We start from the raw sequence: 24,523 nt of genomic DNA, 5'->3' as shown, positions 1-24,523 counted from the left end.
ACCATTTCAATGCACCTGACCATGCCTCACATTAAGACCAACACACCCAGGGGGGCACACATGGGCACGGGTACACAACGTGGGCACTGGGCATGAAAATGAAAACTGTGTCAATCTAAAACTAGCAATGTCATTTCCGCTATGCTGTGCATAAAATAGAGCTCGCTGTCAGGCGCTAAACTACTAACCGCAATATCCGCAGACTCCATCACAGATCATGTGATTTTAAGAGTAGGTGTGTGAGGAGAAGTTTAAACTGTAAAAGGACTACAGCAAATCACAAATCATTCAAGCCTTCCTGTATATTTTCTGTACCAGCCTGTCTGCTTCAGTTTCTGAACTGTGTCCTATGGGTGGATTACACATCTGGCATTTTTAATGTATGATGGCTGCATTGTTTGACTGCTGCAGCTAGCGTTGCTGCTACATGGCAGCTACTGCCAGCCCTATCTTTTTACAAGGAGTTTTGATTATCAATAAAATGTGATAGCAACTTTCCTTTACCCCTGTTGGAAGAGGGAGAAAGAAAAGGAGGGAGGGAAAGAAAGAAAGAAAAAGAGAGTGCAAAGGAAGAACTGTCCCTCACTTGTTGTCTGTATTCTTTTCCTGTATGTGACATATTCTACATATACAGACTTAAACCGTGGTGAAGTTGTGGTGTGATCTTGACATGACTGTCAACAGGTCATTGTCCTTTAGCGGTAAAAATGGGCGAGGCTCCAAATCTGTAGATGACACACGTGTGAGCCATGCTACTCACATCGGCAATGTGGCTGCTCTAATCTGTTAACATGGATGCCAAAATGATTTGGTTGTTTTTTGTTTTGTTTTGTTTTTCAAAGACAAAGTAACAAAACCTATGGAAGCCAAGACTTATTATCTTGTTATCTCGACATAACAAAGACTGTTTTCTCGTGATAATGAATTATTTAATAATGCGTTCATCTTGATTTCAACCTACAGGAGCTGCCACGAGCCAGCTGTAGCTGTAGCCTACCGGTATACTTTACATTAGTTTGTTTACTTGACTGGGTTTGTTTAGGGGCTACTGGTTAGCAGATGAGAAACCCCTGACAAACCCCCATCTATCCAGCTGCTTCAGGTAAGATATTGTAAATGTTGGCTAAAGTTTACTTAGCAATGTAATGTGAAACGTAATTAAACGTTTATTAATGCATTTAACATTACGGAAAACATTATTAATGAATTTGTTATCACCAGAAAACCGTCTTTGTTATATGGAGATAACGGAATAAATTAATTTGTTATCACAAGAAGACAGTGCATAAAAAAAGAAGAAAAATCCATGGCCGTTCTCGGATTCTGTACAAACCAACAACAAACAGTCAATTATAATTACATGGATTACAAGGATTTTGTCTAATTCTATCACCTCTCCATTTTTTAATTCAGCATCGGCTTCCTTTTTTATCATAGATGAAGAATACATAAATAAATACATTGGAATTAATAAAACTATATATAGACATATGTATAAACATAGAAACACAATCTGAACTATGTATTATATATATTAGACAAAACTAAATTTGATACAGTGTGTACGTGCACAATTCCACTGTTTTCCCTTTATACAATTTTCTCCTTAAAATCTTGTCTCGTAATGAGATCATGCTTTTGTTTCATACAGGTCTGATTAATATTATAGTCACATTATTATTATACTTGTATTGTTTGAGATTATTTTTATCTTTGTATTGTCTATTGAACTTCACTGTGCTTCAAACCCTAACTTAATTTGAGAGAGAGAGAGAGAGAGAGAGAGAGAAAGAGAGAGAGAGAGAGAGAGAGAGAGAGAGAGAGAGAGAGTGTGGAATTAGTGGAAAATTTAGATATCCATGCCTGTGCGGGGATATGCTGCCTAACACCATATCCTGGTCAATGTGATCTTGACAGGGTGCTGTTATCTAATCAACCCCTCAACCGTTTTAATCCGCTGGCCCAATCTATTGCCGTCCCCAATTTTCTCCTCTCTGAGAGGCAATCACAGAGTGTAGGGTATTTTAATAGCTATTTGGCAGGATGCACTTGAAGGCACCATGAGCGCAGTACAAGGGTCTTTCATTAGATTGTCATCTTTGAGTGATGTGAAGCACTCTGGATGGCACCAGCACAGGGGGAGGGGAGGGGCAGCGGAGTGGAGGGTGGAGCTGTGACCTTGCTCACATGATCAGATGGATAACACAACAAGCGCATCTATCTACCTAACTCGTACTGTCTGTAATATGACACAAAACAAGAGTGTCCTTTGTGATTAATTCTGGCTGTTGGTCCCTCATAGACTCATTCCGGATTATTGTCACCATTTCTGACAAACCAAACACGCTAAGGTCCATATTGTGCTGCAGACACATTCTCATTCCATATTGTAGCGGTATCCTGCGGGGTTGTGTTCAAAAACAGTAGCTTTAAATTGCAACTTTGTGTCAGCTGACTGACATGTACTATATGGCATATAGCTGCTGCTTCTTTGCAGCTACAAAATAAGCTTTTTCAACATTCATCCCCCTTATCCATCTTTATTATTAACAATTGGAAGCTTTTGGACAACACATCTTCATACCTAAATGACTGAATATGTTGATTGACAGTGACTCCAAAAACATGTACATATATCACTGTACCTAAAGCAACATGACCATTGCAGCATACCATTGACAGGAGTATTGGACCTTCATTTTACAGTTGCAGGATTATAACTACTTGGTAAGTATGGAAACATTGTAACTTAAATAACTGTTACCATGAAAGTACAAAGTAACCGTGTTATGTACCTAATTACATTTAACTAGGTTAGTAACACTGGTATGAACATTTCTACATCTATCTATAATAGGTAGAAGTGATGCGGACGTGGGATATTCTGCATCAATGTAGAGACCACATCGATAACAGGAGCATAATTGGGATTTTGTGGTTCATGTTAATTGTTGATTTTGACAGTAAATAGCAAAACATCTCTCTCAAGGTCTGAATTGTGGGCAGACATTTGGCTAATGTGACGACAATTATTAACCACATAAGCTGTGTTCACCTGGAGCTAACATCTGCTGAGTGAGAGATGTATGTGTGGCAAACTCATTTTTTACGATGTTGCCACATTCAGTAAGTGCCCTGTCTTTGAACTACCATGTGAATAATAAATAAATAAATAATATTCTTTGCGATTGCATCCCGTAAATCTTGCAGACAGATGTATGTTTTGTTTATATTTTGTTTATGTACTGAGGTGGGTTACACAGACACTGGTATTGAAGAGATGCAGTTTTTACACTGTAAACTGTTGTAGTCTAAATATTGAAAAGATTTTCTGAAAAAAAAAGGGAATTTAAATGGTGACAATGGGAAAAAGTAGCAGCGTGTAGTAAAAGAAAAAGTGTGGAAAAAGTGATTATGGCCTATACTAAGATGCATCAAGATACATCGAAATTGTTGCACATCTGAATTGTTGGCAGGTGAATTGAATCATATCATTAGACTGGTGACAATTCACACCTCTAGTCAGTAAGTTATGAGAACATCATTGTTACATTTCTGGTTACACTCTGCATGCACAGTGATCTCTTGGATGAAAATCCTGTGCTTGTTTTAAGGATGTTTTTCTTCCCTTAAACTACTTGACTTCCTCCTTTGCTGCTGTTTATTATTTACTATGGCCAATAGAGGGCACTGTTTATCAAGAAACATAAACATAGGTCATAACAAGGAGATTTCACAGTGGACTTTTGTGGTCGATTTTTTAATGACGAAATGATTTTGCATGGATCTGAGCCTTGTTGCACACAATTACTTGCAAATGAAATTTGACATATTGACCCTATCTCAGTCTCACAGAGCCTCAAGCTGTAAGATTCCTATTTTCACCCTCAGCACTCCACTGTTAAACATGGATTTAATTCTATTGCTTATTCAACCCATGGTTGTAATGAGACAAGTAACAGGCATCAGGAATCACCGTAAAAATTATTAGATAGAGATAGCCAATCCTTTCACCGATGGTCTCGTTTGCTTATATAATAGATACATAATCATATACAGAGGCATCAGTATTCAATCATGGGAATTAAATGGCAAATGTTTACTACAGGTCTGTGACAAGACACCATCTCCATTTTGCTCCGTTAAAGTGTGACATGTTAGATGCTGTCTGCTACCCCGACCTCTACACCCATATTGTTAACATTGCTACATAAAGAGTGCACTATTTCTTGCAATTATAGTATGCTTCAGATGAGGTACTGTAACTAAGCCACTGGGTTAAGGTCATTGAAAATAGGTGTTCATATAATGACAGTGCTGACTTTGAGACATGATGCTGATGAAGGCAAATGCTTTGTACTTCCTCCTCCCCAACCTCCACCCTTTCATTTCACTGCACGAAGGTCACATTGATCTCTACCATTTAGCACTGCCATTTAATGTAAAACTCAAATGCAGAAAACATGAACGTAATTTGTGGAAGAATGACTTGACATTGTTGGGAAAAAGGAACAGGTGAAACAAGAACTGGCAAGGCACTAACAGCTTTCAGTGACTTAACAGCTTTCCTTTTCACAACTGGATGCTCTGCTGTACACACACAGCAACAGAATGAATGAAGAAATCAAGTGTGCCCTTTACTGTATTGCAAACAAAGTTTAGCCCGTGGCTACAGTCTTGTAAATGTATACTCATCTGTTTTTTGTGTGTAACCAACCAAACCAAGTGTAACCAATGCAATGAACTCTTCGAAGAAAACCTAAGTCGACCTCTCCCTCTCTGCAAAAAGAATGGATGAACCAAAGGGGAAATATATGCGTGTTTATGTTAATGAAGCTCATGCATAGTGTAGCATTGGTGTTTAACTTTGGTTGAATGGATTATCCTCTACTTCGGGTGCCCTTCCTAAGCATGTAATTTCTCAGCTACTCAGTCATTTAGTGTGCATGGGATTATTAGTCAAGTGACACCACAATATACCTACAGGACGCTGCATGACAAACATGATTCAGTAGTTTTACAGCAACAACATGCAAGTTCAGCCACTCATAATACACTGTGGCAGCTCATTACTACAACCTAAAAGCTAAGCAGAGACATTTAAACTGTGAGAAACCTGCACATATTGCAAATGAGCAGAAAAATACCTCAAAGTGATGGGCCAGCTGCTACCACAGGATGTGACTGTTACCTATTCGTCTTGGAAACTGTCTTAGCATTGACAGATGCTTCCTAATCAATCTCTCCCATCAGTGCAGACAGGGACTGAGGATAGAACTGTGCTTTATTGAACTGAGGTGGAGTCTGGCTCAGCTAAAGCCATTGAGGGTATTGATCCATCAGTCGATACCCTGCTCTATTCGTGGCCAAACCTTTGCTGACTGTTGTTTGTATCTGTATCATGCGCTCTTCAGGGAGATTGCTGTTTGGTCTTGGCTCTCATCTTTATATGGTCAGCTGGGATTCATGCTGGACTACATGCACCGGGAAGGCTCTCATTAAGCTAGAAAACTGTCAAAGTAATCACAACACAGTGTCAAGCTCAGAGCTGCATCAATAGTTAAGCCAATTTACTCATAGAGCACATTTACTAACTGTACATGTTGACCAAAGTGCTTTATAGGGAAGATTTCAAATAAAATAGATTTTGACCAAGCATTCACAAACATTAAAAATAAGAGTATTGTATTAAGGTAAATACAAAAGGTAAAGGTAATTATCATTGAGCTTTCTGAGAAGTTCTACCAGATAGATTGTATTACATGTACAGGGCCACACTAGTCTGTATGCTACACCAAGCAGCTGCTTCATATTTAGCTACTGACATGACGAGGATATCAATCTTAAACAATAATCACAGAAGGCATTCATTGGTAGATTTATCATTATGGATTATTTTACAGTCTTCAAGTCTCAAAGGGAAATTATGCTACTGAAGCCCTCATTTTCATTATAGTTTCCCTCTGGACAAAAACAAAGCAAGTCTCTGACATGCAGCTTTCCACAGATATTTAGTAAGTCCATCCATCCATCCATCCATCCATTTTCCTCCGCTTATCCGGGGCCGGGGCGCGGGGGCAGCTGCCTCCCAAGCCCTTAGTAGGTCTTAAACAACATATTTTGATGTTGTGTATGACATCTTGGACATCTTGGACCTCATTGGACGAGGTCAGGTGGTAATGCATTAGTTACCACCTCTGCCCAGGATGATCTTTTTCACCCATACCTGTTTCCCCAAAGCTTGGATGGGGGATGGATCCTGGTCCCATTAACTTTCCGTGCAGATCCAGATGAAGGGAGGGATTCACACATTTCACTTTCTTTAACAGTGAAGATGAAGATGTAGGCCCATATTCACAAAGACTTTTATCTTAACATTAGGAGTACTCCTAAATCTGACAACAGTTTTTATGTCATTTCTTAAAAATAATTCACAAAGCCGCTGAGAACAATGAACTGCTAAACTAGAAGTAACTCTCTGTTGCTATGGGCGATGTCGTTTTATAAAAACACACTTAGAAGTGGTGACAATGGTAACTGGTTGTTGAGTGACAGGGCAGCCCATTGAAAAGTCATGTAGGCTGCGCAATGCATGAAGTGAAAATAAGGAAGTTGCCTACAAGCCCATGACAAAGCCTATGAAAAGATATTGGATATATTGTTATTAAATATATTGGTTGGTTGGGGACGTTTTTGCGTCCCTCACCAACTCAACCACAACTTCAATCCCTTCACGTTACATCTGACATCGTTTTAATAATTCCCTGTCATTTAGCGTCTCCAACACATTCGATGGTGACTAGGTCTTAGCGAGTCAGGAGTCCTCTGGACTACTTCTAAGGTCTCCCAGACTTAGGTGCTACTTTTAGGCCGAAAATGTTTTGTGAATAACTCTTATTTTCAAAAATTAGGAGTCCTAAAGTTACAACTGACACGCGCATTATTTTTAGGAGTTGCTCCTAAATTTGCATGTTAGGAGCTACTTTTAGCCTTAAAGTTAGGGTCTGTAATGTTGTTCAGAAACACATTTTGTTATACTGGGTGAAATGGTCCTGTTATCCTGAGAGTAGTCAATACATTATGTATTCAGAAAAAGGAACAAAAATAATCAGACCTCTGTGGCAGCTGCAGGACTGAGAAAAAGCTGACCAATCTGTGCTTTTCGGCCAGGATAGCACGGATTGGTCAGATGCCTTCATGTCTCGTTCTGCCTGCGCCCCCCTCTGTCCCTCCCTCCTCCGCCCGTGCACACGTTACGTTTCACTGATGCTGGAAATATTCAGCACACTCCTCTGCAGAAATACTGAATTGCAGGAGAAGACGTTCATTTGGTTACAGTGGCAGAGAAAATGCAGCCAGCGTTACTTGTAACAGCTCACCCCGCTAAACAGGCAAGGAAAAGAAAGCCTGAGGCAGAAATAAGAAAGAAAGAAGTCAGACCCGAGTCAACATCAGTGCGGCTTTGAGTGGTAGAGACAACTGAGTCCCACTGCCAGATGCGCGTTCAAGTTTGTGGGGGCGTGGCTTTGGACAGAGAACTGATGGGATGTGGGAGGGACTTAAAGGAGGTGCCACTTTCAAATCTTGCTAGCTCTCCAGGATTGTAGACACTAGCTTTAAGATTGTTTGCGAATATGGGCCCTAGATACACATATATTTGCCTACACCACTCTGTAGGAGTCTATCAGTCGGATAAAATCAGAATCAGAATCCAAATACAAAGGATAGTTTCTCGAAGGACTTGTCACCTGTTTCATGTGTGATTTAAAGGTAATATCTCTGACTGTCAATGGGATAAATAATGTCATAAAAAGGAAAAAGATTTTGTTGGAGATGGAGAAAGAAAAAGCGGACATAGTTAATTGCAAGAAACTCACTTGGTAAAACAGGAACATGAAAAAGACAATACCAAAGAGCCAGGTATATTATAGCACATACAACTCAAGACAAAGAGGAATAGTAATAATAATTAAACCTCATGTAAGCTTTGAACTAGAAGACTGTTATACAGATAAGGAAGAAAAAGATTGGAAATTTCTTTTTTGAATACTTATTATCCACCTGACACGAGCCCTGTACTTATGGCAGAGTTCATAGACTTAATAGCTAAAAAGACAAAGGGAGTGGTAATAATGGCAGGGGACTTAAACCTGGTGATGAATTCAAAACTAGATTCATCAAGTACCAAGGTACATAGAGCAGAGAATAACGCCAGTCTACTGAGGAAAGCATGCTCTGAGTTTGGACTTGTAGATATATGGAGAGAGCTAAATCCAGATAAAAAGGAATACACCTGCTACTCTGGGAGACATTCCATCTATGATAGGCTTGACTATTTCTTTATGGATAAACAAAATGTAACGCTAGTAACATGCTACACCATCTCAATAAACATGTCAAATCAATCAACGATTTCCTTGACAATATCATTACAAACTAGTAAGGGCAAGAGCTTATGGAGACTGAATAACTCACTTTTGCAGGAACTAGAGTTTATAGAACCAATAAAAAAGAACTAAAAGATTATGTGGAAATAAATGACACAGAAGATATAGATCCAATTACATTATGGGAAGGAGCCAAAGCAGTCTTGAGAGGATATATTATTTCATATTCCTCAACTAGAAAAAAACAAAAACAAGAAGAAATGAGAAACATCTAATTGAGGACATAAAAACAATAGAGAATAGACATAGTAAAACGAATAGCAATGAAGACAAGCTACAATTAAAAGAAAAATGGGCAATAATCAATCTTAGCCCTTTCACCCCAAATCGGCCACCCTGACCCTCAACCCCTGCAGTTGATGACACAGAGATTATAAAATATTTAGGTATTTCCATTAGTACAAATGAACTATATAAAAACAACTACTGCACTCTGGAAAGAAAGATAAGGAAGGATTTAAATAGGTGGAAATTAATACCAGATGGGATACATAGTAGAGTGGAAGTGATTAATATGATGAGACTTTCACAACTTCTTTTCTTATTTCAAGCATTACCTCTTATTTTACCAGAGACCTGCTTTAATACTTGGAAGAAAATGATTGCAGATTTTATTTAGAATAATAAAAAACACAGAGTTAAATTTAAAAATAATTTTAAATTGTAATTAATAAAAGTAATTTCTAGGAAAATTCAGGATAAGAAAAAAATGGAAATGAATTATTACAATATTTGGTAGAAAACTGAAATAAAGGTAGGATGAAACTTTCATGTATATACAAAATATTGCAAAAATTAACAATTGTTGAAAGTAAAACAAAAGAAAAATGGGAAAAGGAATTATCCATAAACATCTCAGAGGAAGCCTGGAGAAAATCTTTGAAGGAAAAAAACCACACAGTCAAAATATTTGAGAGAGTTTGCATGGAAAATAAGTCTGAGATTTTTCATTACTCCACATATCACTGGAAGGATCTCTTCTGTAACAGGATGTGGTTGTTGGAGAGGATGAGGGGAAATTAAAGCAAATCATACATATACATACACATACACATACACATACATATATATATATATATATATATATATATATATATATATATATATATATATATATATATATATATATACATTTTTTTTTTTTTTTTTGTTACATGTCTGGTAGTCTTACTGGGTGGAGGTAGAGAAAGCCATAAAAGATATTCTTGACATTGAGGAGTCCCTGACATTAGGAACTGGCTGGGTATCAACATGCACCATAACCTTAACTCTAAATTAAAGGAGCTTAAGGTTTTTAATATGTTGTGCCTAACCACACTGAAACAGCTGACCAGGATATGGAAACAAACTAAAATACCAAAATTATGTATGTGGTATGACACAATAGAACAAGTATTTGAAATGGAGAGGCTTACACTTGTGGCTAATGGCAACTTGGAGAGGTGGGATAGAGAATACTTTGGATATATTGACAAGGTGACAAGGCACATGCGCTCACACACACATTCATCCCTGTTCTGTCTCCCCCCCTTTTTCTCTCAATCTTTCTCTTCTTTCTTAATGTATATGTTTTCTTTTGTTGTTAAATGATGTGATTTTTAGACATTTTCATTTCTCAGGGAATAAATATGAATGAAAAAGATCTGCCATGTATGGGCGGCTGGTGTGTATGAGTGAGTACAGTTTGTTGCAGATCCAAATAAGAACTCTGAATCTAGCAGATTTAAATATTTTTTATTTGATATTGGATTAGGCTTGATTGAATTAAAGGGGATTTTTTTCGCCTTGGTGGAGGTGTGCGCTCTACTCTAAGTGTGAATGTGCACAAAACTGATAAGGTCCTGTCTATCTGTTCAGCAACACAACCATGCAAGATGCCATCATGTAACAATTTTTATTTAGATCTGTATGTATATCTGTATGTATGTATGTATGTATGTATGTATGTCAAATGTGTTTCACAGCATATGGCACATATGAACATGACAGTATCAGTGTTGCAGAAACCTTAACTGCTGCTTTTTCTACGCAGGTGTGATATGGAAACTTGAAGCCCTGAAATTTCACCAGCCATCACTGCTATATATTATGATGTATATTTTATTCTATACTTTTAACATTGGCACCATATCATGTCACAGATTGTAATCACTTCCATTTACAGTATTTTTCTCTACATATACTTTTTATACATATCTTGAATTTCAGATTTTGAATTTTTGCTTCTATGCAATTCTATTTCTATAGTAATAGACTCTGAGATGTATCCGGCTGATTTCAGAATATAGGAGCACAGGACCACAAGAGGATAAACTAGTTGTGTCGTGAAGTACAGCTACATTTCTCTGCTACATCTGAATGATAAATGTTTTGGACAGGGCTAACTGATCAATGTCTGTTTACAAACTAGCTTAACAACTGACGTTTTATCTTTAACTTGTTCCCAGGAAAGAAAAAACTATAATTTTGTGTATCTTTTTTACATAACAGTGGCCATGGCTAATGACATACACAGTAATAATCTAGCATACTTTCTTTAAGTAAATCAATTCAAGCTAAAATTTAATAAGTCTATAATTTTAAAGGCTAATTTTTGGGCTATACTGAGCCTGATCTATTTATACCAGAGATTTTCTTACCTTTTAGAAAAATGTCACCTGGGGTAAAACTCCCCCTGCTACCCTGATTTACATTTGTATAGCTCACAGCATTTTCATTTACATGTTAAAACCTCCCCTAGAATTAGGGGGAGGGGGGTCATGGGGGGACAACTGACAAGCAAGGCCCACGTCAATTTCAGACAATTTACAGCAGTTATCGGTGTTGCCTGTAAATTGTCATGTGCAATCGTAAACCTGAACTTCCACGACAATCTACAGTGCTGCTTATCCCACTCATGCAGTGTGACGCCAAAGAAGAAAGAGAAGGATATGCACAATATGTACAAATGCAAAACAAAACAAAACAAAACAAAAAAACGTTACAGACTTATAAACCTAAGCAGGGTAGAAAACTAAAGCTGTGGACACAGCTGACTTTGCCCCTGAATAGGCTCCATTAATAACTCGCCATCTAGTGTCATAATTATCATTGCACGTTATTAATAGGATGCTGCTGGGACAACCAACACCTCATGATTCTTAATGAACATCTTCATCCTTATAATAAGAGATTATATATCTGTACTTGCAGACATTTTCATTAACTAAAGGTGAAAAAGCATCTGTTTGAAATGGTGTTCTCCCACAGTCCTAGTGCATGTATCAGCTATCAGATGTTGTGCTGGTTCCATGTTGCATAGGTCTTATTATGTCCTGAGATAAAAACTGTGACACCTGGGGTCATCACATTTCTGGGTAGCGTGGCCAGGTGGCGAAGAGGAGATTGAACAAAGCTTAACCCCAGGGCTGCCTTGCTTGGGGGATGAACTCTGTATTCTCCTTTGCTGGAAGCGCTTTGTACGTATTCTGTGTGCAGATTTTACAAAGAGACTTCCACACCTCAGGCCCGCAGGACTGAGAAGTTATGAAAGTATTTGAATTTACTCGAATTAGAAACTACCTTCATATTGATAAATGCAATTCACCAGTCTGAACACATCTGCAGTCTACAACAGGACTGACGCAGACAAAAACACACACATTCCTTTGGGCAGTCAGGAGCAACTAACCATTAAAAAGAAAAACATTCATCCACTGTGCTACGCCGCTCAACAGTAATTAGTTGCTGTGATATCTTTAGAAACACATGCAAGTGATTGATATAGCCAATGCACAACAAAAGTTATCTCATGACACTTTTAAAGAGCAGACCTATTCTGTACTTCTCATTGACTAGAACTCACACTAGACAGTCTGTCATATCTGGCTATGAAGTTAAATAAAGAGACATTAAGGTCTCCTAAGCGCCAACACTGTTTATATAATTTAATATGCTCAAGAAAAAAAGACTCCAAAGACTTATTAGGCCTACATCTATGTTCCACTGCCAATGACCTCCATGTTAGTTATGACTCTTATCTGTTGCTCTGTTTTCTGCTCTCAAAAAGCTCAAAAGTAGTTGGAGGAGGTGAAAGGAGGTTGAGGTGGGAGTGATGGAATAGCAAATGGGGCTTTTCCACTGTCACTTTTTGTTTTTCCATTACCAGTTTAAGTGTCGATGTTAATCAGCTTTTGTTGTTTTATTTGTAGTGACTTGATATTTGAAGTGAAACCTCATTCAGATTTGACAGTTATCTGTATCTAAGTTAATGCTGAATTTAGTTTTGATGTAACTTAAATCAAAAAAGAAAACTAGGTTGTTCCAAATAGCAACTGTTGTTCAGTCTTAAGGACTGGAATGTATGAAATCCCGTCCCTCACTTCCAGTTGGTTTCAGTAGATACATTGTAATGCTGTCTCTAATGTCACAATTCACCTGAGTGGGAGGTATAAGAGCTTTGCTGTACTGTTCCTGCTGCTGGTTTTGGAGTTCTTACCTGATAAACGGAGCCAAACTCTAAGTCAAAGTCCTGCATCAGGGTAAAATCTGGCTTATCTTGTAATAAAGGACAATTAAATTAGGCCGCTGTGATCCTCCAGGGCTAATAAAGACGCCTGAAGTAGATTAATGAGTGTGATTTCTTGATAAGACACATTAAGAGCCCACCTTTTAGTTGCTTAAAAGCTCCGATGACCTCCCAGGTCCACCTGACAACTCTGATGTACGTCCAACATCGTTTGAATTCCACAGTCTGTCTACCCAGGGAGGGAACCCTTTCAAATTAGTTAAGAGGAGCTGATAAAACATTTCAGCCAAGGCACATTTAAAGAGGTCCGTAAACAAACAAAAGGAGAGGACAGATAATCTGAGCACTGGAGTTGTTTTAATAATGAATGTGAAATGAGGATGAGAGAGGACTGCATTTATTTTATCTCAGGTGTAAGTCTGCTTATCACCTCTCCTTCTTCTCTTCTCCTCTGCTTTCCTTATCTTTCCTTCCACACGCTGTCCTCCAGTCATCTTTCTGCTCTCTCTCTTCCCCTCATCTGCTTCTACCACTCTGCCCTTTTTTCCACCTATGCTTTATTTCCTTACATTTCTCTGATGGCCTTTCTTTTCACCCACCTTCTGCAATCTTCAACAACCCCCCTTTTCTTTCTACCTTTTCTATTATCTGTAAGTCTTCTTTTACCCCTTCTTATCCATCCAGTTAAATCCCCAACAATACAGAAGTTGTGTTTAATATTTGTTCAGATATATCACCAGTTCCAGAGACGCAACCCAAGATTATGTTCTTTACATCCAAGGACAACCTTTAAAAATGGTTTTATATCACAAACATTGTAATTACATTAGCTGTTTTTATACTGGGCAGGAAGTCGCCAATTTGGCCGTCCGCGGATTTAGACAGAGGGCAGTAAATTGGGAGTCTGTTTTGTTCTGCCAGTTTGATGGCAATTGCGTGAGATGGGCGGAGGTGTCAGTGACCTGCACTGTTGTGTGACCTACAGCCGGGGAGTTTTAAAACCAGGAAACAGCTGATCACAGCAGTTAGTTCATCACCTCATCCGTGGACGTCAAGATGAGCAACTGGAAAGCCGCAGAGATCCGGGAGATGCAGCGTCTCCTCGGTCTCTGTAGCTGTTTGGTTGTGTCCACTTGTTGTTGTAGCAGCAAGCTACAGACGGAGGCTACTTTCATATTAAAAGCCCCCCGCTAAGAACCCAGTTCTAAACTCAAATGTCACCTTCAGTTTATTACCGGGAATAATTACTCTAAAAGTATCGTAATTTTCGATTACTGTTAGTAAATTCGGGCGCTAGAAAACAACGTGCAGCTGATTTGACCAAGCTAACGTGAACCACGGCTGGCTTGACGAGCTTGACACTAGCCAAAGCTAGCTTCGGTGAAGCTAAAGGGAGACACTGTAATAACTGCTCATTGCTAGGACAGGAGCTACAGTATAGAAACATAAACTGTCATGTTTGCTCAAAGTTTGCCAGCTGACATGTCCACAAAATGGTGGACAAAATGGTGCAAGCGAGACCCACCGCTGAACAATTGTTAGCCTGTTAGCTAGCAGGAGACGCTCTGCTGCTGTTAGTTTAGCAAATGCTAAGTCGCGCACTTGTACTTGTGTTTGTGTTTTAAAAGAACACACGTATTTTCATGATAAATTATTTGACATGCATTGAACATTTATTGCACAAGTTCACATTCAGATTTGCACATATTCAAATTTTGTCCACAAGTTCACATTGTCTGTTACAGGTGCACAAATGTGTTTAGCACCAAATATACTACTACTTTATGAAAGCATTATGGTCTGGCTCAAAAACAATCATTACTTCTGTAACTTTAGTTACAAATGTACCTTTCTAAGCTAAAACAATTCCCCACTGATTTTCACTTCCACACTGGACACAAACAGTGGTTGCCTGAATTAAAGCCCTGTGCTTGTTTGACCCAAGGGCCCATCCTGGTCTCCTTCCTATACAGACTTTTTGCTCGTTGTTCTACTTCTCCTCATTTCCTTGTGATTGTGATTTAGGGCACTATATATATAAAACTGTTTTGAATTGACTGGCTGAACCTTTTAGATGACAGGTCAACTCCTTTTTTAGTCTATTGGATAATTTACCAAAGTGTCAGGAGAAGTGGGTGTGTACTGGAAAAGGGACTCTAAAAATCCTCGCATAGGAAGAGAAAGTTAGGGGTGGCATTTTGATAGATCGAGAGTTCGATAGGACTTCTGATAGAGCAGAGGGCGAAGCCACTTGGCATCACCTTCGCCACAGATTTGAGAACTCCAGAGGGCGGCCACACTCTGAATTCGGACACTAGCTTGAAGAACTGTTTCAATAAAGATTGCTCTATCATTCCACCCAGCCTTGCCTCCGCAGAATTCTTTTATCATCAAACTACATGCCGACATCTTTGAGGAAGAGAGCCCAGAAACCACACTCTCATCATGTCATTTTATGTTTTTCTTTTGTATTTAACCTCATCTACCACCCATTTCTCTCCCTCCCTTTCCCTTAATCTCCTTTTGCTTCCTCTCTGCATCAGCGACAGGAAGCAGCTGAGAGACATCATTGACAATGATTTGCAACCACATATTCATTTTTTATCCTAAATATATTAGGCCAGACATCTGGAAGGTCAGTAGCGTAATGGCCATTGTATATTTTATGAGCAGCAGGAAGCAAAGCTCTTGGAGTTATCATGTGGATGAGGGGGTTTTCAGGTAGAGACAAGGGCGCTACTTATATCATCACATAAGCCTCCCCAAAAAGGTCAGATGCTTCAAAACAACACTGAATGCCTTAGAGTGGATAGAGTGTCTGTAATCATTTGGAGCCTCTGCCATTGTCTACAGGCCAAACACATTTGTATAGGTGACACTGGACATCTACAATATATTTCCATGGCCAGTGTCTGCTAGTACATGGGATTTCTCTGTAAGTACATTAACAAACTACACATGGTATGTCAGATTTTTTGCAAAAAGATGTCAAAACCAGTTTTCCTTCGCTCATATCTTCAGTGTCTTTTAATTTTTTGAGTTATTGATGAGTTAAATTTAGCCATTAAGTGTTTCCATAGGAAATTGTCGGCTTGGTGCTGCCAAGTGCTCTGTGGTGAGTGATGGTTGCTGCCACATAAAAAAAATTAAGACTGCAGCTCTAAAGCTACTAAATTGAAAGTGTTTTTAAATGAGCCAACAGTAAACATGTTGTGTGTATCCATTACAACCTCTATGTCTCATATATTGTCAGATGGCAATGATTTTTGTCAATACTGCAAGAAGAGAATCAACAACAACTCAACAATGTCCAGAACATTGTTGGCAGATTAAAGGATGAATCAATCAGCTGACAACTTAAGCGTTGGACACTGATATTCACACTTGTTTTGGAACACAGTTTAAAGCTACTACAATAACTTTTATGCATGTTGATTCAGGTGGGCCATGTGGAAAACAGATGATGTGGCAGAAACAAAATGAACTTATTTTTACTGCCGTCCCATCACACTAAAGACAGCTTCTTTCCCTAAATTGTGAGACTCCTTAAGTCATCCTCAGTACTCTGCCATAAAATGTAGTTTTAATTGTATGAATGGTCATATTTGGATGAGGCTACATTGTTATCCCATATCTTAAATCATGAATCATGAATCTGTGAACCTTGTGTACACAAGACATCTCTTTCATTTAAAAATCACAGGGTATGTAATCAGGAGGCTCCAAGATTTCACATCTCACCTTAAGTAACATATAGGTTCATTGTGATGAAAGCACATTTTGCTGGAGGGGCAGCTGTAGGTCAGCGGATAGAGCAGGTTGGCTAGTGATTGGAAGGTTGCTGGTTCAAATCCTGGCTCTCGGGCTGAGCTGAGCTGCATGTCAAAGTGTCCTCGAGCAAGATCCTGAACCCCAAATTGCTCCTGATGCTGGCACCTTGCATGGCAGCCCCTGCCATCAGTGAGGACCCTGCAATGAGCTGGTGACTTGCTGAGAGACAGCTCAGATTGGCTCCAGCAAAAACCCCCGCTACCCCATAAAAGGGACAAAGCGGGTACAGACAAAGGATGGATGGAAATTTTGCTGGAAATGATTAATTCAGTCATTTAATTATACTTCAAACTTAAGCACAATCCCTGGTTAGCTCATGATGCATGAACACCAATAGTATCAGTTAGGCCCAGTAGCCAACACTGTTTGGATCAGGTTGCAGCCAGGTTGTTGAGAATGTATTCTTTAGAGGGCCAAGCAGTCTCATTTGGCTTCCCATCATGTCACACTGCTCTGAAGTATTGATACCCGCACTTCGAAGTCCTACCACCAGATTAGAGTTCTCAATGGGCCTGAAAATTACAACCTGACCCAACACGGCCCACGGGTTTTTAAGCCTGAACTTGACGCAGCCCGACACACCAGCACGAATTGTTTGCCCGAACCCGACCCCCGTGCGCCTGCATTGTTTTCCTTAAGGGTGAATTCGCCTGAGGCAAGTTTACTTTTAGCCAATTCCATCTTCCCACTAATAAGCTTGTAAATAACTACTAAAATTGTTTTTATCAGCTGAAAGCCCATAGATAGATAGATAGATAGATAGACACCACATGGTCCTGTATTAGATTCAAATCACACTGTTTTTGTAGCCTGTCACAAATTATTTCTTGGAAACCACTGACTTGAGTACAGACTCAGGTAAAAGCAAATAACTGCCACTGCCAATTACACTACAATTGGAATAGAATCAATTACAAGCATATGAAGTGTCTGTGCATAACTTAAAAACTGAGTTGAGCATCCACTTACTCTTTTAAATCTGGAAAGGGCTCTGAATGGCCACGAAGTACAAAATAATTTGTTGTTTGGTGGAAGATAATGTGATTTAACGAGCAGTAACACTTGTAACAGTGGAGGTATTTACTTCCCATTAATGACTAAAGTATCACTTCTGACTGCACATACCGCTGTAGAAAGCCCATCCACACAGTAAAGCCACTTGCTAAACTAATTCTCCAACTCTGAACTAAAACAGCTTATCTCATTCCTTAATGGAGGCTTACCAGTGGCTGATGTTAGCAAGCCAGCGAAAAACACACAACATGTAACAATACAGCTGGGATACACTTGGAAGCCAGCTGCCTTCCCATCACTGCATCCTATACAGTACACTTTGTAGTAATTACTAATTAGTAATTCAAATACTGATACAATGAATTTCAACAATAAGAAAAATTAAACCTCACCACTAGAGCTGGCTTTGGGACACATTTTTAGATAACAAGTTGGTTAAGTTAATTTAAAGGTGCATTATATAGCTTTGTGGATGAAATTTTAATCAGAAGAGAAAGATCTCCATTGACTGATCTTTTGTTCCCAAACAACCTAAATATACTATTCTATAAGTCTGCGTTTGAATTTCCTCTGCAAAATTATACAGTGACCCTTTAAATAAACCATTAGAAAGACAGGCAGATAGACAGACAAACGGACAGATGCTAGTCTGACTCTTACCTGGACCTCCACTCCATAGCCCAAGTAGACTGTGATGAGGTAACTGCAGTCGATGGTGGAGTGAAAAGCAGAGCTTGACTGAGGAGGAGCCTCTATGTATCCTTCAGTCTTGGTCAGATTCAGATGGCAAGGAACTGCAGGGACAAACATCAGAAAACATACACAAACATTGGTATTCAGATTCACAAACAATTTACAAATATTTTGCATGAATGTACTAGTCAGTGCAAGCTCGCATTGCCAATGGCTGATACTTCTATCATAGTTTTAGTAATGGCAAAAATGAAAGTATCCTGAAACAGCACTGAAACTATGGGACAGCAGGAACTCTCACCAGTAAGTAAGGAAAAACTATGACCATGATCTTTCCCTAATTTAACCAGATGATTTTAGCTGTTGCAGTGGTGATATGTGTAATGTTGACAGGCACTGATAAACATGTGTTTGTTTGACTGTACTCCAGTCAAAATGTCAACTTTCTCCACCAAGTAGCTGATCCAGGGATTCATCTGGAGATGAGAGGAGAGAGGAGGCTCAGTTAAGGAGCTATGGGCAAGGATGCAAAAGTGTATCCAACCATGACATAAAAGAGGTGTGGCACTGGAATACACAACCACGGTGGGAGCATGACTCCAAAAATATTCCCGTGTATTCACAGGTTGTATTAGTTATTTAAGATCCACTGTGTAGGATAAGGAGCTCATCATAAGGAGCTGTTCTAGCCACATCCCTCAGTCACATTTTACCTTGATATCGCTTATGTCACATTATGCTACATTGTGAACTAAATTAAGTTGTAATGGACACGGTTATGCCCATCTGACTGATCATAAAATACAGCACTGGATGGTAACAAAACAATGCAGCTGTGCCACATTGTCATATTTAGATGGTAGTCACACCTCTTCTATGTTAGTGCGTAACACCGGAGCCCCCCAGAGCTATGTGCTCAGCCCTGTCCTGTTCACACTGTACAGCCATGACTGTAACTCTATTGTTAAGTATGCAGACATCATTACCATTATCAACCGCAGTTTAAACAATGTTGAGAGTTCATCATGGTCATCACCACAGTGCTTAAAAGAGCACAGGAGAGGATCTACATCCTACAGTGGAGCAATAAAAAGCATTCTGACTGGGAACTTCACAAACTGGCATGATCAGGCATGGCCCAGGACAGAAATCTCTGCAGATTAAAATTACCCAGAACATCATTGGTACCATCTACAGAGCATCAGTGACACCAGTGATATGAGATGTCTGCAGAGAACCCAAAGGATACAAAAATACAACACCCACCCAGACAGAGTCTGTTCACCTTGCTTCAGTCTGGCAAAAGATACAGAAGTATCCTCTGGCATACAACCAGACTATGGAGCAGCTTCATTCCCCTGGCTGTGAGACTCCTCAGTTCATCATAAAGACTTAATTCTCCGAAGCAGATGTTGCACAAAGGACTCAAACATTACAGTTGCGTTACAGTTTTTAAACCCTTGTCATTTAAAAAATGGCAATAAATATAGCTTGTGCCTTGTAACTGGCTTTACTGTGACTCCTTTCTTGTCATGAATTTTCCTTGCCTCCTCTGCTCATATCTCAGGTGGGAGGAACTCAGACATGAGGAGAGGAGGCAAGCAAAGGGGTCTCACCAACTGAGACATTTGCAGAGGAAGGTCTGTTCTGGAGTTTTTTTGACAGGCAACTTGGGACAACAGCAAGAGGTGGAGTCAGATGAGCTGTACTCTGTTGGCTGGATTTTTGTTTTGAAGGATATGGTGAACCGTTGCTGAGATTCCAGAGCAATGTAAGCCAGACCACTTCTTAATGTGGTCCATCCAAGCTGCTGTTTGCTCTGCATGCTTTGCATTTATACTTGCATGAGGATGAGTTTTCTCTGAACCATATCAGATATCCACACAGCAATCACATGGCATGTGCCTGATGTGAATGGGTTATCGGAAAAGCCAAGATAAGCAAACCTGCATACATCAGTTTAACTTTATTGTACATCCTGTACAAGTACGGACAGCGCCATGAAAACACTTATAAACTATCTGACTTTGTTTCAAGGTTTCTGCCTCTCCCGCTTCCTTTGTGAATAGCCCAGCCCTGTGATGACAGAATATTTCCTGGTGGCCTTCTGGGGTTTCTGCTCCACCACCTTCATCCCTCCCTGTCTCTGAGCTAAAAAGTAAACTTTCTCTCAAGTGCTTCCTTATAAAGAAGAACATGCTCTCTGTGTCCCCTCAGCACTTCACCTTAGGAAGGTCCACCTTAGGTCCACTCCAACATTATTACTGCACTACAGTGTTGTTATTCACCCTGTGGCTGGACGTCTGTGCCACACTGGGATTTTGTGGACAGTTCTGGCTGTCTTTGCTTTGACCTGCTCCTGCCGTGCACACAGATGAGCAGATTAATCTAGCTGCTTCAATCTTGCGCTTCCTGACCTGCAGTTTCCAACAAGAAATCACACCCCTAATGTGTCTTTTCTCCATCCACTCTCTTGATGACTGACAATCTCAGGGTACAGTGGTCACTGTTTGGATCATCTGATTAAGGGTTAGTGATATTAGCTGAGGGTGTGAGGACAGTATGGGTGCACTCCAAAGTAAAAGAAAACATCTATAAGGAGAGAGGACTGCTGTGGTGTAAATCAGAAAAATGTTCAGATGTATCTTTGTTTTGAAGGATTCTAATTGATTAATATTTAGAAAATGTAATTGTATTTTATAAGTAACATTATTTTCAAATAAAATAAATGTTATACTATTTTCAAATAGGTTTTGTTCTTTAGAAAATTATTAATTTGGTTCATTTGTTATGGTTCAATGTTACTAACCTGGTGTGCATGCAATTTACAGTTTCAGTTTAATGGTCTCCTGTTTTTTTTCTTTGTAGTTTTAAACTTCATGTCATGTTTTCTTTTATATATTTCCTGAGTGATTTCCCTTTTTACTAGCCCTTTTTAGATAGAAAAGGCGGCACATTTGCTCCAAGGTAAGGGCGGCATTGTGCCACCCTGTCTGTCTAAAACGGAGGTGTAATTTTCCTTCTTTTCCAAAAGCCGCCTCTGAGGTAGGTGTAAACATGTGACATGATGTGAAGCTTGAAGTTGGGCTGTGAACAGTGACAACGAATTTTTCTTCAAAATAAGAGCTTTACATTGCACCTCATAGGAGTTTAGAACTGGGGTCTTAGCGGGGGGCTTTTAATCTGAAAGTAGTGATCGTTACTAGCTATAACAACAAGCTAACACAACCAAACAACTACAGAGATCCAGGAGACGCTGCATCTCCTGGATCTCTGCGGCTGTCCAGTTTTTCATCTTACTGTCTATGGGTGAAGTGATGGACTGACTGCTGTGATCAGCTGTTTCTTGGTTTTAAAACTTCCTGGCTGTGGGTCGCACAACAGTGCAGGTCATCAACACCTCTGCCCATCTCACGTAGAGGCCGCCACATTGATGCCTCAGATTTGGATAGCGGTCGAGGCGAAAATAAGTGTACCCTCCGAGGCGGCAAATTGGCGGACCAAAACAGACCCCCAATTTGCCGGCCTCTGTCTAAATCTGCGGACTGGGCCACAAAAGAGACGGCCAAATTGGTGGTTTGCTGCCCTGTCTAAAAGCGGCTACTGATTGCACTGCTTAGTTTCAGCTTACCTTTATTAGTCTTTCTTCCCTGGAGTATCGAAAGTCTGTGGATGTGTTTGAATTTGCTTACTTATACTACTGTTACATGCTATCCATACTAAATAGAACATCAAGTTGAGTAAGTAGTGTGTTTCAATGCATAGTATGCAGATTTTGTGTAGTAAGACATACCCAGAGTGTATACGACATTGGCAGAATTTGCAGAGTATGCTGCAGGAGCTTACTGCCGCATTTACTTCATGTGAGGAACGCAGAGAGGCCACTATGTTTTTGGCTTGAAAGACAGTGTCCTCAAAGCCTAGCAGGGGGGAGCCCATAGGAATGATAGCCGTCCCATATGAAAGATGGCAATTGTGAAAGAAATGTTGTGAAATCTTTAGTGGTCGATTCAAAACAGTGATTCTGGATTTCACTGTGATACATCCACCAATCTGAGTTTAGCCTAAAAACAGCTTCAGTCTAAAATTAAGGACTAGATTCCCAGAAAAAAAAAATGATTACAACATGAAATGTGATCATTTGTAATGGCCAACACTGTAAATTCAGCACCACAGCATGTTCTTTTTTTTTTTTTTTAATGTATTTGATCGAGGCAAGGGGTGTAGATGTTGGAAATGTTTTACTTAGCTGCAAACAAATTGGCAGACAACTACTTACTAAAGGGGTATTCCACGTGTACACACGTGGATCAGTTTAGTCATAGTTAGTTCTACTCAACAGGCGTACACTATTAAGGCACATTAAAGTCATGAGAGCAATCTTAAATCCAGCTCAAAACATAGACATTCTCAAAAAACAGCCAGCTCAATTCTGTAATTAACTGAGATAAGTGAACCTTGGAAATAATACATGATTTGAATCTTGGTGGAAATAACGGAATAAAAGAAGATAATATGGCTAATATGGCTTAAAAAATCAAAAATCAATAAAGGCAAGTCATTCCACTATGGAAGTGAATCTGTTCCATAATTCAAATTAAAATGCATTAACAGAAATGCTTTTTTCATTTTCAGAATATAGCTGCATTTTTTGACTCATAAATAAAATGAGTTATAAATCATCCAAATTGCATTTTCATTTTCTTCTTCAAGACTGCTCATTTTGTAACTCAATTGAAATCATAAAGAAAATTACATTCAAGATTTAATTTTCCAAAGGTACCCCAGCAAATAGTTACCAAAATTCAATTTGAAAATTAAAATGCATTAGCAGAAATGCTTTTTCATTTTACGGTCAAGGTCAATAAACAAAAAGCATAGTGAGACTTTGTTCACCTGGACTCAGCATTGTGGTGATGGTGGTGGTGGTGGTGATGGTGGTGGTTGTCTCCTCTTCATTGCTGCTGGGTTCTACATTCTGCTTGAGGACAGGCTGACCTGGCCTCACGTCATCTTTCTCCCTCAGCACGGGAGCAGCAGAGGGGATGATGGCGGCATGTTCCGGACCTTTTAATACTGCACCGGTGACTGGAACAGGGCTGTTAGAAAGAGAAGTGGGAGCTAATGCATGCATTACAAGGGTTGTTTGCATGTTGGAGCTTTCAGCGCTCTCATGTGAAGCCCTTTTATCTCCGTTATCCAGTGGAGTCCTGGTTGGTGAGGTGGGGAATGTGGGCTGAGCGCTGGGGTGGGAGCTGGATCCCCCACTGTCTTCGAAGTATTTCGGCTGAGTGGGAGGCCTGGGCGTGGCCGGGTGTTGGAGGAGATTCCTGTAGAGGTGCTGGTGGTTTGGGACATGGACAGGTGGGGCAGTGGTGACCATGGGGAACCTCCTGCCTGTGTCCTGGATGGTGTGGTATAGGCTGGCCCTGCTCTCCAGAGGGCCCCCTGGGGTGAAAGAAAGATCATCCTCAGAGTCAGAGGCTGAAAGAGATGAAAGAGAATATTAGATGTGGTTGGATGGAACACTGATTCATACCAGAGGCTCAATCATCGCTTGGCTGTGTAGGAGTAGAGGTTTCTGGCTTCACTTCTCTGCTCTGGCTCCATCACAGCCATTTAACACACTGCCAATCCCATTTTCAATTGGTTCATGATGGAGCAAGGTGCTACAGCAAGCAACCAGCCGGTGATATAACACATCCCGCCAACACAGCCCAAGATGCTTTCAAGCCAAAAAACATCAAGAGTGCAAGCAACCTTTTTCTACCAGTAACTCACAGATTTATCACACCACTTTTTTACTCGAAATCAAAACAGAAATGATTTTCTTTTATTTTTTGTCTTTATTAATTTGGCAATAATTATAAATTTATACTTTTTTATAGAAAACTATATCACACACATTATCATGTGTCAAGTGTCATAATATTAGTGACACATGTTAAAGTCAAAACTAAAATGTAAAAAAATCAAATGGTGAATATTCACCTTCCCATCTACTGTTTTGTGTTACAGGATATTTCAGTTT

At 39.6% G+C, this 24,523-nt stretch overlaps 1 protein-coding gene across 5 annotated transcripts in view; it reads right to left on the bottom strand.

The window, feature by feature from the left end:
* Window positions 1-24,523, bottom strand: part of sez6b (seizure related 6 homolog b) — a 270,502-nt gene that overhangs the window by 171,280 nt on the left and 74,699 nt on the right. For 4 of the 5 annotated variants that reach the window (XR_005072165.1, XR_005072166.1, XM_037084349.1 and 1 more), the window contains exons 2-3: window positions 23,389-23,976; window positions 18,460-18,593 (exon numbers count right to left, since the gene is read on the bottom strand). Coding sequence is in view for 3 of the 5 variants with exons in the window: in XM_037084349.1 (XP_036940244.1) it covers window positions 18,460-18,593; window positions 23,389-23,976 (722 nt within the window). In the remaining 2 variants the exon portion in view is untranslated. The remainder of the gene's footprint in view (window positions 1-18,459; window positions 18,594-23,388; window positions 23,977-24,523) is intronic. The other variant, XM_037084365.1, reaches the window with a different exon arrangement.

The sequence above is a fragment of the Acanthopagrus latus genome, chromosome 2 (genome assembly GCF_904848185.1).
Source record: "Acanthopagrus latus isolate v.2019 chromosome 2, fAcaLat1.1, whole genome shotgun sequence".
NCBI lineage: Eukaryota > Metazoa > Chordata > Actinopteri > Spariformes > Sparidae > Acanthopagrus > Acanthopagrus latus.
Note: the sequence above shows the minus strand (reverse complement) of the source record. Positions and strands in the feature narration are given on the sequence as shown.